We start from the raw sequence: 15,315 nt of genomic DNA on the forward strand, positions 1-15,315 counted from the left end.
GGTGAGTTTTTCTTAACCTTGTGGCCAAAACATTCCAATATCTTTAAAAAAATTTATAAAGATATAGAAGATGTTGCAAAAAACATGAGCAAATTTTCTCTATTTAGGGGACTAGGGTAAATTTTTAAGATGATTTTTAAAGCAATATTTGTGAGAATTCATAAATATTCATTTTAATGCAGGGAAATCTAAAGTTTCTGATATGTAATACTGCTGGAATTCTTCTTTCCTGGTTCACTGCGAAGCTGCACAGTAGTCAGCAATTTTAATTGAGCTGCAGAAGATTCTACCAAATTAACATTATGATCATTAAGTGATAATTCTTTAGAATAAAGTATTCATTTTGCTCTTTTTGCTATTCTAATACATTGTAAAGCATTTATCCATCTTTCTTGTGACACCCAGGACGGCAAAGAAACATATAAACAAAAGGTATAAAGAAGACCAAGATATATGAGGAAGTATCTCTTTAGGTGTTTGTTTATCATGCACATTTGTGAGGAAAAAAATTCTTTTAGCGCTTATGTATAGTATTTATGCATAGTATCAAGGCTGGACAATCTAGTCTTTTTTCCAGTCTTAGAATGGGAGCTTTCATATGAGCTGTAACATGATATGTTAAAGCATATTATGGTTCCTTTTGTGGCATTTTTAAAAAAGTACTGTGTTACCTTTGCCTGCCCCACTGGGTAATAATGAAAAAATATACCATTAGAAGGAGTTTGAAATTTTCCTAAATAATTCATAAAGCCGATATGGCATTTATGGCAGGTGAAAAAGGACTGTGGCATAGCTAAGGAGAAAACGTGCTTTGGCATTTTAAAGGTTAATGTGGTTTGACATATTTGGTTTAATACTTACATACTGTACATAAATAATTGTGCTTTGTTTTTCTGTTATTGTTGCTAAGTTGCTTTTTGAATATATTCAACCTTGCTATGAACTCTCAAATCACTTGAAAGCTATTGTGACAGTTGTAGTTGATGAAGAGTTATAGACTATAGAAGTTTTTCCACTTAAAACATAATTCCTCCGTAGTGCATGATTTTGTCTAACCTCCCTCCCCTAAACCAGGGTCCTGGAAGGCCCTCGCATTAAAGGCCAGAAATCAAGTGAGATCTTGCCTGTGACAGCCCAATACTAAAGGAGTAAAATAATTTTGGCTTCAGGTTTTTGGTGGTGGATTTTATTTATTAATTATCTAACTCCACTATTCTTAATAGGTATGTTATTTTGTCTACTGTTGCACTTAGAGTATTTGATAGTATCTTTGATGTGTAGCAGTTAAAGAAGGGTTATGGCAGGTTTTCTTTGAATGGAAGTAGATGCAGACTTCCAGGTATGCAGTAGAGTCCTCTCACTTTCATAGTCAATAAATGGTGATTTGGGCTTTTAGAAACACGGTTTTGGTTTTGCCAGGGAGAAGCTTGGTTAAGGAATGATAAAGAGGTTGAAAAGTGATATAGTAAGAAAATGGAGGAATAAATAGACTTCCCTAACTACATGAAAAGAATTTCAGAAATGTATACATTTTACAGCTGCAAGATCTTTGTTTCTAAGGAAAACAAAGACACTTTATTAAAAGTTTTGTAGTATTTAATAATTGGATTTTTAGAAACTGTATTTCTAAGACTTTAAGTTTTTGACCACCATTTGGCAAAATGCCATTTTATTTTCCTTGAAAAGCCTCTCAAATTTGTATGAACATATTAAAACAGAGATATATTTTTTAAAACTCTTGGTGACAACTTTTGTGTTGCAAAGATTTAATGTTTCGAGTTTTTAAAAGTCAAGAAGTGAAGTATAACGTAAGTGAAAGATAGAAAATGAGACGTATTGAGAAGTGTTGACACATTTTTAGCCAGTTGAGAAAGTGCATCTCCAAGTTTATATCCCTATGGGCCTAGCAGTACACCAATCCTATGATGATCTTCACAACATAAATCATATTTACTTGGATCCAAAAATAATCATAGGTTATCACAGTAAAGTGTACATCTTATGGGAAGTCCTTGAGTGGTATTAACTTTTAAATATTATATTTAGGATATGAGTATATATTTTCTTTCACACCTGTACGTAAGTAAACTTTGGAATAATTTTTAATAAAAGCTTATATTGTAAAAATTGTTTATGTTTTGCCTATTTCATTTATTACATTAGGACTCAATTTTTAAGTTAATACCTACTTTTACATTTTTTTATGTTCCTTCATACATTCCTGAGGTATGTAATAGGAAAGGACATATGTAATAGGAAAGGATATATTTTAATTCATATGTATTAAATGCTGCTAACTAGAAACCAGGATAATCTAGGGCAGCCCATTAAACTCTGTATCAGTCGGTTATCAATTTTTAAAAAAATTAATGTGATAAGGGCCAGTCAATTGAGATGCGTTAAATAAGAACATGACAGCTATTCCTGGAATAAAGCTGGAATAATTATTTAAAATACTTTTAAATTACATTATTTAATTTAAAATTCAAATATGGATAACTTGTAAGTATTAGAAAATATGAAAAATGTCACATAGCCATGGACATTTCAAGAAGTCTTTTATTTTCGCTAAATCAGAAGCCAAAGGTAACTAAAGTTAGATACCATTCTGCTTAATCAGGCAATAATTTACAACAATTTTATTCAACCCAGTCATAAAATTCATTTCATAAAGTATGCATTCATATAAGACTCTAGGCATTGATATACTACAGTTTTTTGAAATAAATATCACTTATTCGGTCAGATTCACATCTTAGAGTATTCACATTAGAAATGCCAACAAAGCCGACAAGTCTAAATTGTTGTTGACAGTAATTCTGTATCGTTTTCTATGTTTACAAAGAGTTTGGCATGCAATAATCTGTAATATAATCTCCAGTTTTGGAAAAAAATATTTTTATATCTGCTTATCCATGTTTTCCTTAAGCAATAGTGCATTTAATCTCATTTACATTATATTTTATATTTTCTACACAGTTCAGTGAAGAAGTAGTCTTACCATCCATAAGAATATATATTAATAAATTATTTATTACATAAACTTTCATTTGTGAAATTTTAATCTAGAATTTATAGTTGCTGAATCCACCTTTTGTTATCAGTGTATAGTATGTCCTAAGACTCAATTATTAATGCTCATTTCAAAACAAAATGAAGTTCCAAAAGAGATCTTTTGAAAATATCTTCTTACATTATTCTATTCTTTACATTTTTTATTCCCATTAATGTTTCAGGATTTGTAATCAGAACTATTCACTAGAAGATAATTGGGATAATTGAGCCCAGCTATTTTGGAAGATGCTAGATATAATAAAAGAACCTTGCTCTTATTTGCAAACTTTTTTAATGAGTTAATTCTCCTCAAAAGATTGTGAGCTTCTCAAAGCACCTAGTGGTTTGGAAACATTAAAAAAATTAAGATTGATTTTTATGTATGAATGTAATAGTCATAATTCCAAAGAGTCCAGAAATTATGGTATTTTCTACATATATTTTCCAGATATTGAAAGTATTAATTATTCTCAATACCAAATCCCACATTCTTTATTTTAAAGTATACTTTATGTTACTTACGTAAATACAACCTAAAAAGCTTGAGGGGTGAATAGTATTGTGAAATAAGAGATGCATAGTGTTGTGTAATAAGAGAAATGACATTTAAAAATAATTGTGTGACTAATGTAATAATATTGACCAGTCCTCTCTACTCCTTTATTCTGCTTTATGTTCTTCTCAGCACTTACCACTGCTGGCATTGTGTTGTTCATTTACCAGTTTACTTATTTCTTGTATGTCTCCTCCACTAGAATGCATGATCAGGGCAGACAGGTGTTTGTTGGTCTAGGTGAGTGCTGTTCAGTAGAAAAATGATACAAATCCTATGTGTATTTTAAATTTTCTAGTAGTCACACTTGAAAAGTAAGAATCAACAGGAGAAATTATTTTAACACAGTATACCCAAAATATCATTTTACTGTCAATATCAAAAATACTAAGATATTCTACTTCCTTTTTTTCATAGTAAGACTTTGAAATCTGGTGTGCTTTTTACACTAACAGCACATCTCCGTTCAATTCAGCCACATTTCAAGCTCTAAATAGCCACGTGTGGTTAGTGGCTCCTATGTCAAACTGCTTACGTCTAGTTCATCTCTGTGGCTGGAACACTGCCTCGGATATCTCAGGCATTCAGTAAAGCCTTGCTGAATGAGCAAATCTTGATATTTTGGACAGAAAAAGAAACAACGCAGAAGTTGTTTTTCACATTAGTTTTTTTTTTTTTTTTGGCTGTTTTTGGGGTGGTGGCGGAGGTGGATGCTAGAGATATCTGGATAATTTTTTCAAAACTACGATTTATTTTGCTTACATGGAGTTTAAATGTTACTAGTGCTTGGTAAAAACTGGTTACTTCAGTAGTCTAGTTTAAAGGATTCCTTTAATGACTGATGTATTATAAAAGTAACTAGTAGGTTCTTCTTTGAAAATTGTTCCACAGAACTTTAATTTCCACTCTTAGTTTTAAATGGGAGATATTAGTCAAGGGTACAAAGTTTTACTTATGCAAGGTGGGTCATTCCCAGAAATCCACTGTACAGAATAGTGCCTATAGCAACAATATAGGCACTAATATTGCATACTTTAAAATTCACTAAGAGAGTAGATTTATATTATGTTCACACACACACACACACACAATTTGGGAGGAAACTTTTGGAAGTGATGGATATGTTCACAGCATAGATTACAGTGGTAGTTTCACAGGTGCATTCTTATCTCAAACTCATCAAGTTGTATACATTAAATAGGTGTACCTTTTTGTATATCAATCATACCTCAATAAAGTGAGATTTTAAAAAGAAAGGAAAGTAAACTAATGAACACAACTGGCAAATGTAGCATAGGAGAGAATGAAAGGCTTGATGTGTGGCCTTAAGTTGTAATTCCAGCCTTGCTAGTGTTAGCTGTGGGATATTAGGCAAGTTGTTGAACCTCTTTGCACATTAGTTTTCTAGTTCATAAGAGGAGGATTTTATTCATCATAACTGTCTACATGCATTAAATGAGATTATATATATACATAGTCTAGCAGAGTGAGTGGAAAAGAATATTTGCTTAATAAATGGCAGTAATTATTATTGTTATGTAATTGAAGTCAAATTTTAAATATTAAGATGTTTTGATCTTCATTTTGAACATTTTTAATTCATATGTTTATGAATTTTAGGTTCTTCATAGGTTCTGGTTAAAATGCCTTCATAGATCTGGATTTGAAATTTGCTACATAACTTGCTTTCAGGTTGTTTCTGCTTCTCAGTGTTACTATATGGGAACTGGGAAGAAAATTGTATATATCTAAGCACTGTGCCTGGCATGTGGTAAACACTCAAAAATTTTAGCGATTATTCATCCATTCCTTCATCTCAAAAATTTAGAATTTTGATATTTGTGTTTTCATTGAATACTAATAGTTGCTTTTCTTAAAATAGTTAAATATTTAGCTCTTTTTCATGGTGCTTGGAATTTTCCTGTATTTTTATAATTTCTCTGAAGAGATATTGCATAGGTTAAAGTTCACTTTATTTGCAGCAAGTTGCATTCATTTACGCTATTCATCCTTTCTATCTTGGTGTGTGTGTGTGTGTGTGTGTGTGTATATTTCTATGGAAAAATTTTCAACATTTATTTTTTTATTTATTTACCCACCCCCTTGTGTGTCTTGTGAAAACTAGGATTTGAATTTAACTTTTTGGCATGAAATTCTGACTCATTTCTTGACCTGCTTGTTTTCCACTTCATTCAAAACACATTCAGAAGTAAGCCTGGGGTGATGGTGCATACCTGTAGACCCAGTTACGTGGAAGGCTGAGACAGGAGGATGGCTTACATTAGGGAGTTTGAGACTGTAGTGCACCATGATTGCACCTATGAATAGCCACTGCACTCCTGCCTAAATGATGGTCATTGAAGGTTCTATATGTTTTATAAGAATATTCTTTCTTATATAGCATATATGGTTCAGCACTTGCCATTTAATGAAGTCTCAAATGGAAGAGTGTGTTCAAATTAGGTAAAACTATCCATTTGCCTCTACTTCTTTGACCAAAACCCTAGAAATATCTTTCTTGATGATTCCTTTAACTCCTCTACCTTAATTCAGAAATAAGATAGGGTTTTGAAGTAATTTGAAGATGTCATAAAATAACCTTTTTTGTCTTCGGTATATCTAAACTTTCTTTTCAAATACAGATAAAAAGATCTGATAATATTCTAGTTAACACTTCAATCAATTACAATATTCTGTCAATTCTATCTCAGAAGTGTTTGTCAAAAACACCCTCTCAGTTCACCCCATGGCTCCTGTCTTAATTTGAGTCTTCACCATCTCTCACTGACAGATTGAATGGTTCAAAGTAGCATTTGGGGAACACCTACTCAGGGCTGGGGATATAATGATGTGCCAGATCAATGCCATCTCTGCCTTCATGGAACTTCTACTATCCGTTTTGTTGCATTAGGCTTTTCCCAACTTTCAGCCCTCACCTCATCCCCCTTCCACATTACCTTCTGTAGCATCTCTACCCAGTTTGTTTTTTACAACCTTTCAATGGTCTTCACTGACCAAAGGTTAAATTCCAAATTATTTACCGTATATAAGGGCTTCATAATATGCTTCCTCTGGCAAACTTCTTGACACTGAAATACCTACTATTTCCCACATACAGTTTCTGAAGACTCAATTCAGAACTTACTTTCTTCATTGCCTTCTCCATCTTCCTTTGGCTAGGTTAATTTGTTCTATGAACACTCACAATACTTTAGATAGACTTCCCCTAGAGTAGTCATGGTATCCTAAATATTATTCTTCTCTCATTTGACCAAGAACAAATGAATGAAACCTCTAAAAATAACCACTCTGCTAAATGGTTATTTTAATGTCTAAAGGAATTTCTAATTCATTCTTTCATCACATGCCTGTTAAGCATTGGTTATAAGTGTGGGACTCTGTGGGTACTAAATAGCAAAACCCTGTAGATGTGTTCTCTGCCTTTACTGTTACTACTTTGAGAATAAATTAAAACAAGCAGAACTTTCTAGTAAGTTCTTTGGGGGTAATTATGCTTTGGAAAGCCGTGGGTGTTAAAGACTAAAAAAAGTTAAATGATAGGAAGCTTGTCTGTCTCTGACTTTCAGTTGGGAGCATCTGTCTAGTTTGTGGTGGTCTGGAGCTTCCTCAGCCAGTCCCAAGGTCCAGTCATCACGGTCTTGAGGAAAGTGACATTCACCTGGGGATAATTTCTATGTATTCATTGGGCAGTTCATATAGTTTTTTGGTGATAAATCATAGGCAAGAACCAGTAGGAAAGAAGGTTCTTTTTTTTTCAGATATGCTTTCCTTTTAATTCTTGTTTTCCTCATACAAATTTAATGGACATAAGACTTGTGGGATTTGGAGTGAATTTTATGTTTACATTTTTAAAAAAGTATTTCTCCCTCCCCACCCTTTCCCCTTTTCTCCTCCTCCTCCTTGTTCCTCTTCCTCCTCCTCCTCTTCTTCTTCCCTCCCCTCCCCTCCCGTTACTTCCTTCCTGCCTTTTTCCTCCTCCTTTCTTCCTCTTCTCCCTCTCCTCCTCCTCCTCCTCTTCTTTCTCTTTTTCCTTTTCTTCCTCTTCTTTTCCTCATCCCCTCCTCCTTCTCTACCTCCTCCTCCTTTTTCTTCTCTTCTCTCTGTGAAACCGTTTTTTTTTTTTTCTTTTTTTCTTTTTTTTTTTTTTGCCCCTCCATCTCATGGTACTGATTACCATGTTAAGGGCATAGAAGACATTACATAATAAAACAGGATGACAGTCTCTTTGCTGGTCAGTTTTATTTTCATATTGTGTAAGTGTATACACAAGATGCAAAAGAGACTACAGAGTTAATCAAGAAAATAATTGATTTCCCAGATTATAAAAATGTCTAGACTTTGTATTAAAAGCAAAAGACGGGATTTTTGAAAATGTAGGGTTTTTGTGAGTTTGTTTTTTAAGGATTTTTCTAAAACAGAGGAGGAAAAAATTACTTTGTGAGTTGGAAAGACAATGCTGTATCTTCAAAGCTTAAGACTTACTTTTAAGTGGTACTGTTCATATTGCAATTCACATTGCACACATGTTCCTCATGGTATATATTCAGTAGAATTTTTTTTTGCTTCCAAACCACATATTGGAAGTAAAACTCCTTGGATTCCATAGGTTGCATAGTTAAGTTATTGAAATATGAACACCCAGAAATAGTGGGCTTATAAATGTATATTGTACATTTTTCATATTAACCAAGAGATTTTTGAAGTTTAGTCTACTCTGCATATACTTTTAAGACCATAATAATCAGATATAGATATATGTGCTTGAAGTGCAATTGTGAAAAGCTATGGATTTCACCATCTTTAGAGGATGTACCACATACTTTTGTCCAGAAATAGATAGCATGGCCTAGAAGTATGAATTATTCTCATCCTTTACCTCTGTGGGTTAAAAACCACAAAGTTGAAATATAGTCTGCAAGATATACTGAAAATATATGTGTGAAGCAGTGCTAAACTTAATTGATATGTTGAGACATATATAAAACATACAGCCACTAGACTGAGAAAATGAAAATTAGTGTATGAACATTTTAGTTAATGCTGTGCTTTGCATCAAAACCTGGTGTTTATTATTATGTGCTTTTAGTAGGAGACAGAAGCAGTATCAGTTGGAAAAACATTTCTTAGTGGATTGAGAACAGTATTGCTTTCTAGTTCCTAAGTGGGAAACCTGGTTCTTTGGTTTCTTTGTTCCTGGTTAGGCTTATCCTCAGTTATTTCAGCTGAACATTTTACATACTAATGGAGTTCAGGGAAGTGTATTTGGCAGCTGTTCATGGGATAATAATGAAATACACTATTTAGTACTATATGCTGCTGCTGTAAAGTGTGGGGGGTATTTTATAGAGAACTTGGTGAACAGAGCTATATCCGCTTTAATAGTGTGTGAACCTGAGTGAGGAAGTTGTATTTTCATATGAGAATAACTAGTACTCTTTTCTTACAGGTAAAGAAAACGTGCACAGAATCAGATGTTTCACAATCTCAGAATTCCAGGTACAGTAAAATAAAGACCAAGACTCCCCTAAGGAGAATTGCAGTTTTGGAGCACTAGTAAGATGTTATACCTGAGACACAATTGTGATTTGAAACATTGAGCTTCTTGAAGAACTTATCTTTATGGAAATTGCATATCATGCTGGCTAGCGTACCACTACTCATAATATTAGTCAAAGGGACTGTGATTGAAGTCAGTTTTAAGGAACAATAGTGGAAGTATCTCTAGAAATACGTGAAAAAAAATCCCTTGGCATTAAGTTAATGTTCATTTTTTTGTTCTAATTTCTTTTTATAATGTTTTGAATCTAAAATTGTGCCAGATACTGAATAACTGTCAAATCTGTGTTTACAAAAAAAAAAAACTATGATATTTCTTTTTCTTTGCAGTGAAACATTGCTAGATTTTGAGAATGTTGTCAAATTAGGAAACTCATAGTTAATTTGGCATTCTCGTTTGGGTTGTTTGGAGCCTGTGGAAATGATGAATTAAAGTGGTGAGGCCACTTCATATAGGAATTTAGCACCATTTAGTTGTTTGTGGTTGAACCAGATGCCCAACAGATTTTTTTAGACCTACACATTTTCATTGCTTTCATTTCAAAGTCCAGGCTGCAATTTTGAATGGATAAGTAAAAGTATCGTAAATACTATGACAATAATAAACACATGTTCTTACTATGCTATGAGTGATATGACTTAACCTATGTGTATTCAGTTGAGAGATGGGTCTCGGTTTATTTTGTCCTACTTGCTCCAGCATATAGTGCATGTAGTGATTTTCTTGGTACATGAAAACATTGCATATCTAGGTGAAATGTTAATGGCCAAGGCCAAGGTGGGTGGATCACCTGAGGTCAGGAGTTCAAGACCAGCCTGGCCAATATGGTGAAACCCCATCTCTACAAAAATACAAAAATTAGCCAGGCATGATGGCGGGTGCCTGTAATCCCAGTTACTCGGGAGGGTGAGGTGGAAGAATCACTTGAACCTGGGAGGCGGAGGTTGCAGTGAGCCGAGATCGTGCCATTGCACTCCAGCCTGGGCGACAGAGCGAGACTCCATCTCAAAAAAAAAAAAAAAAAAAAAATTTAATGACCATTATGTTTTACTTTTTGTAGAGTAAGTGTATCTTATGTATAGTCCACTTATAGTTTCAGTAACTCTTGTTTTGTTGTATGCAGTATGATATTCCTATAATTGATTCCTGTGCATATTATATTAAAATGATTGCATATGGATTTTCCCTTTGGATCATGAAGAGCATATGATATGATATCAGATTTTTGATCTTTGATCTTTGTTCTGTGTAATTAGCTATCAAAATGGAACTAACTAATTTTAGATTATTGGAGCATTAGGAAATGGATGAACCACTAAATGTTTTCCTACAAAGCAGAGTAGTTCTAGGATGTGCAAACAGAAGGGAAGACTGGGGCTCTATTCCTTGGAGGCACCTCCTTCCTAAGTATTTGCAGACCTATATAAGTGACCTACCTATGACTTGCTTTTTAAGGATGATATATGTAATTAGATAATTTTTGCAAGCAGCTGGTCTTGGGAGTTAGGAAAAACAGAACAATATAATCATCCTTATTATTAATATTTCATATCAAAATTTTTTAGCTTTGAGGCTACTCAGGATTTTTGGACAGATAATACTATGCTTAAGTAAATTTTAAACTAACAGAAAGCGATCAAACTGATTCATTGTTCATAGTTGGTATCAGTAAGTTGGAGAAGAAATAGAAAGAGTTCAGAGCTCAGTGTATTTAAACCTGGAATTAGGTCATTCTTTTTTATCTAGAAAATCCCAGCCCATGTGGCCTTAAAAATATAATTTTATTTTTAAGAAAAAAATAGTTTTTTTGAAGACTGCTTAAAATATATTTGTCATTTAATAGTAACTGTCTCTCTGCCGGGCGCGGTGGCTCACGCCTGTAATCCCAGCACTTTGGGAGGCCGAGGCGGGTGGATCACGAGGTCAGGAGATCGAGACCATCCTGGCTAACACGGTGAAACCCCGTCTCTACTAAAAATACAAAAAATTAGCCGGGCGTGGTAGCGGGCGCCTGTAGTCCCAGCTACTCGGGAGGCTGAGGCAGGAGAATGGCGTGAACCCGGGAGGCGGAGCTTGCAGTGAGCCGAGATCGCGCCACTGCACTCCAGCCTGGGCGACAGAGCGAGACTCCGTCTCAAAAAAAAAAAAAAAAAAAAAATAGTAACTGTCTCTCTAAATGGAAAAGTAGCCAGAGTTCCTGGAAATCAGCAGTTAGTTGCCGTGGATTAGCTGCTGCTTAAAGTTTCCTAATCTATAATGTAAATGGGTAAAATCAGGCAAATCAATTTCTAAGAACTTCATAACTTTGTGATATCAAAAACAAGCAAACAAATACAATAATTTTTCTTAAAATGTGAGATGGAAAGACCTTCAAGAAGACCTAGAGTCATTTGTTGGTTCAAGTTTGCCCAGACATTTTGATAATGACAGGTCTCCTCTACTGACCTGTGGTACAATGGTCAATCTCCACACTCTGGTCAATATCTATCAATAACATAAAAATGTGACTGTTCTTGGATCCTGTATTTATTCCCCAATATTAGGCCTGAGAGTGCCAGAACTGGCACTTAATATATTGATGGAACACCAAGGAGAGAATAAAAATATACCGAAGAGCACTCGGCACAAAAAGGATACAAGAATTTACTGAATAGTGAACAAATTATATGCATGTACTGAGGTTCAGTTTTTCTCACCTGTCAAAAAACAAAAAAAATGACAACCAAACAAGAAAAATGTCTCTAATATAGACACTAAGCAGCATTATTTTAATACATACATATATGGGTACATTCTTTTTTGCTCATTAAGAACCACAGGGGCTGACGCAGTGGCTCACGCCTGTAATCCCAGCACTTTGGGAGGCTGAGGCGGGCAGATGATGAGGTCAGGAGATCGAGACCATCCTGGCTAACACAGTGAAACCCCGTCTCTACTAAAAAAACAAAAAATTAGCCAGGCGTGGTGGCAGGCGCCTGTAGTCCCAGCTACTTGGGAGGCTGAGGCAGGAGAGTGGCGTGAACCCGGAAGGCGGAGCTTGCAGTGAGCCGAGATTGTGCCACTGCACTCCAGCCTGGGTGACAAAGCAAGACTCTGTCTCAAAAAAAAAAAAAAAACAACCCCACAAAATATATATATTTTATACATATATATATATATTTTTTCTCTCTCCTCTGTGTGTGTATGTATGCTCTCTCTCTCTCTCTCTCTGTGTGTGTGTGTGTGTGTGTGTGTGTGTGTGTGAGAGAGAGAGAGAGAGAGAGAGAGATTCAGATTGAGATTTAAAGCCCGGGGCTAGGTAGTTTTATTCTAAACAAATATCAAATAAAGAATTGAACTCAAAGTGAAATACTGTATCCGCATAAAATGTGAGCCAGAGAACTACTGCCTAAAAAATGCTGCCTCACTTGGAACCTAAAGCTAATATCATTCATTTATTTAGTTAGCTTTATAGTATGTTAGTTTTGGATTTGAAATGATTAGAATAAATGCAGATGGAAAGTGTTTTTACAGTAGGGAAATAATTAAATTGGGTGTGGAGACTTTGACAAGAGAATTCTTGAAGTGACATATGTGTATCAGCAAATTCTTTTTCTTGCTTGGCCTTAATTCTTTTGGGAAGAAATGCTTGGGCTGCAGATGTAATGGTATATTGGGAAAAAGAATTTACAAACCCATGCAGTATAAGTAAGGCACCAAACTGTCTTCTTTGAAATAGCATTACATGTATATAGTATAAGCCAGATGTCAGGAATAGTATTTTTTCCCTGTTTCCTAAAGCTACTAAACTTGATGTCATGTGGAAAGGGATATGATGTGCTTTGTGTAAAATTTGACATTCCATAAATGTTTTTTCTTTTTTTGCTTTCCTCTGTGTTGCTAACCATGTCCAGGATGTACTGTTGTTCCTAAACTAATGTTAACCATAAAATGAATTTATGAGAAAAACAAAATTAATATCCTTACCCTAAAATTAAGTTTGTTACTAGATAGACCATCTTAAAACATAAACTGAAATGATATTTTGCATTGATGTTTTTTTCTGTCTTCATGGTGAATTTATTTGTGTCAATTTGGGTCCCATTTGACTCATCACTGAAAATACATGGTTCTTGTTGAATGTAATAAATAGCTCCTGGGCAAATGAATTTTACAGCAGAAGTTTCCATGAATCTTATTTTTTTAACTCCTCTACTTTCAGTCCTTTTTATTTCTGATAATGAGGTGAGGAAATAATTTATTTCATTCTTGTATTGCATACTTTACAAATATCTTAGGGCGTCTCTGTGTTAAAGTAGTCCCTATAACACACAAATGATTTCTCTGTTGAATTTCTATTTGTTTATCTTTGCTTTTTCTCTCTTGGGCCACTGACTAGCATTTTCACCGAGAAGAGATCAAAGACATAGGAAGGAAATAAAACTCAAAATAGGAAATTTTAATTTTATACTCGTTTTGTTAACTAGAGAGTGAATAGAAATAGAAATTGTGGTGAAATTGGGCTGTGAAGTGACTTATCAGGAGTTAAGCCAGCTCTTGTCCTTTAGTAGCTTTGTTTCATCCTGGCCACAGTGTCGCCAGTAGAATATAGTAAGGAGATCTAAGGAGAATCTTAAAATATAGGAAGAACTTGTGGTATGTATGAGCTAAGATGATAGTTTTTCCACATGGAGAATAACAAAAGATTCTGTGGATAGTGGGGAGGATTGACTCTTCTCCACTTCGTAAGTTAAAGAAATTGAGTTTGCTGAGAACTTAATGATTACCTGAAATTAGTAAAGGCCTTGGCCTGTGTCTTCTTGCCCTAGTCTTTACTAACTTTCCAATTATTAAGAGAAAGGCAAAATGACTTTCCGGTTTTTAAAGAAGCAGTGGAATTAGTTTCAGTTTAATATGTAATATTTAAGTGAGCCTCAGGGAGTTTATCTATTCAATGTCTACATGCAACAGCTTAAAAAAATGAAATTCCTAACTCCTATTATGTAGACAGTTGTGATTTAATAACGTTTAATGTATAAATTATACATAGTTATTTGCTAGTAAAATAATTATTGCAGTACTTCCAGAAGACTGAAATGTTTATCTGCATATAATTGCCTGTCTCAAAATTAAATGCTGTATTGTTTTCAAAGCAGGGAAAGCTGAGGGCTCCTTTGTGAAACATGCGTAGCATTTCACTGTGTCAAATCAGAGGTCCATCTAGCCCAATATTCTGTCTCCAAGAAGTACCAAAAATCATTACTGCCAGTTTGTGTTTTTCTCAAACCTGGAAGTTTGGAATATAGTTCTAAATACCTTAAATTCTCTCAATAACATGATCTGATTGTACAGTCCACAGAATTAGGTAACCATTTCTTGGACTTAATTATATTATCATATATTATCTTTTTGACTAATGAACCCAGGAAATTACTAATCACAATGCAAAGTAATAATTAATTCCTTTAATTATTAAAAACCAACTCTTTCAAATTATAAGGCATACTTCCCCTGAAAATGATAGATATTCTAATAGTTAAATATTCTAAGAGTGTGATTTAATTCTCATGTCATTTATTTAACCTGAGTCATATTATAGCTTAATCTTTTTCTTCCCAATTTGGAAAGTGTTTTGTCTTGTTTCAAAGTCTGGCCTCATGTGGATGCTTCTCTAGTCTTTTCATCATTTTTGGCTGGCATTTACTGGAGATTTTCAGAATTTGTTTTACCTTTTCTGGGGTGTGCTGACAGATTCCTGCAGATGTGGATGCAGATGGGGCTGTGAATGAGGGTGAATGATGTCCTCTGTTTTGCTGTTAATTGTGTCTTTGATAGCTGACCTATCTTGATCCTTTGTTCATTGTGGCATCCTGTGCTGATTTCCTCAGATAATTGTCTGTGGTGTTTGCCAAATCACTTATTTCAGTGATAATTGCAGATTTAAAAAACAGTCTCGGCCGGGCACAGTGGCTCATGCCTATAAACCCAGCACTTTGGGAGGCTGAGGCGGGTGGATCATCTGAGGTTGGGAGTTCGAGACCAGCCTGGCCAACATGGTGAGACCCCGTCTCTACTAAAAATACAAAAATTAGTTGGGCATAGTGGTGGGCACCTGTAATCCCAGCTACTTGGGAGGCTGAGGCACGAGAAT

General features: G+C 34.6%; 1 protein-coding gene and 1 long non-coding RNA gene across 11 annotated transcripts in view; one reads left to right on the plus strand and one right to left on the minus strand.

The window, feature by feature from the left end:
- The window catches only part of EYA4 (EYA transcriptional coactivator and phosphatase 4), a 289,717-nt gene that overhangs the window by 132,612 nt on the left and 141,790 nt on the right, over positions 1-15,315 (plus strand). For all 10 annotated transcript variants that reach the window (XM_034962872.3, XM_055114130.2, XM_057302596.2 and 7 more), the window contains exon 3: positions 9,075-9,124. In XM_034962872.3, coding sequence (XP_034818763.1) covers positions 9,075-9,124 — 50 coding nt within the window. The remainder of the gene's footprint in view (positions 1-9,074; positions 9,125-15,315) is intronic.
- Positions 1-15,315, minus strand: part of LOC129398051 (uncharacterized) — a 152,522-nt gene that overhangs the window by 25,419 nt on the left and 111,788 nt on the right. The gene's annotated exons all lie outside the window — the stretch shown is intronic.

This window comes from Pan paniscus, chromosome 5, assembly GCF_029289425.2.
Source record: "Pan paniscus chromosome 5, NHGRI_mPanPan1-v2.0_pri, whole genome shotgun sequence".
Lineage (NCBI taxonomy): Eukaryota > Metazoa > Chordata > Mammalia > Primates > Hominidae > Pan > Pan paniscus.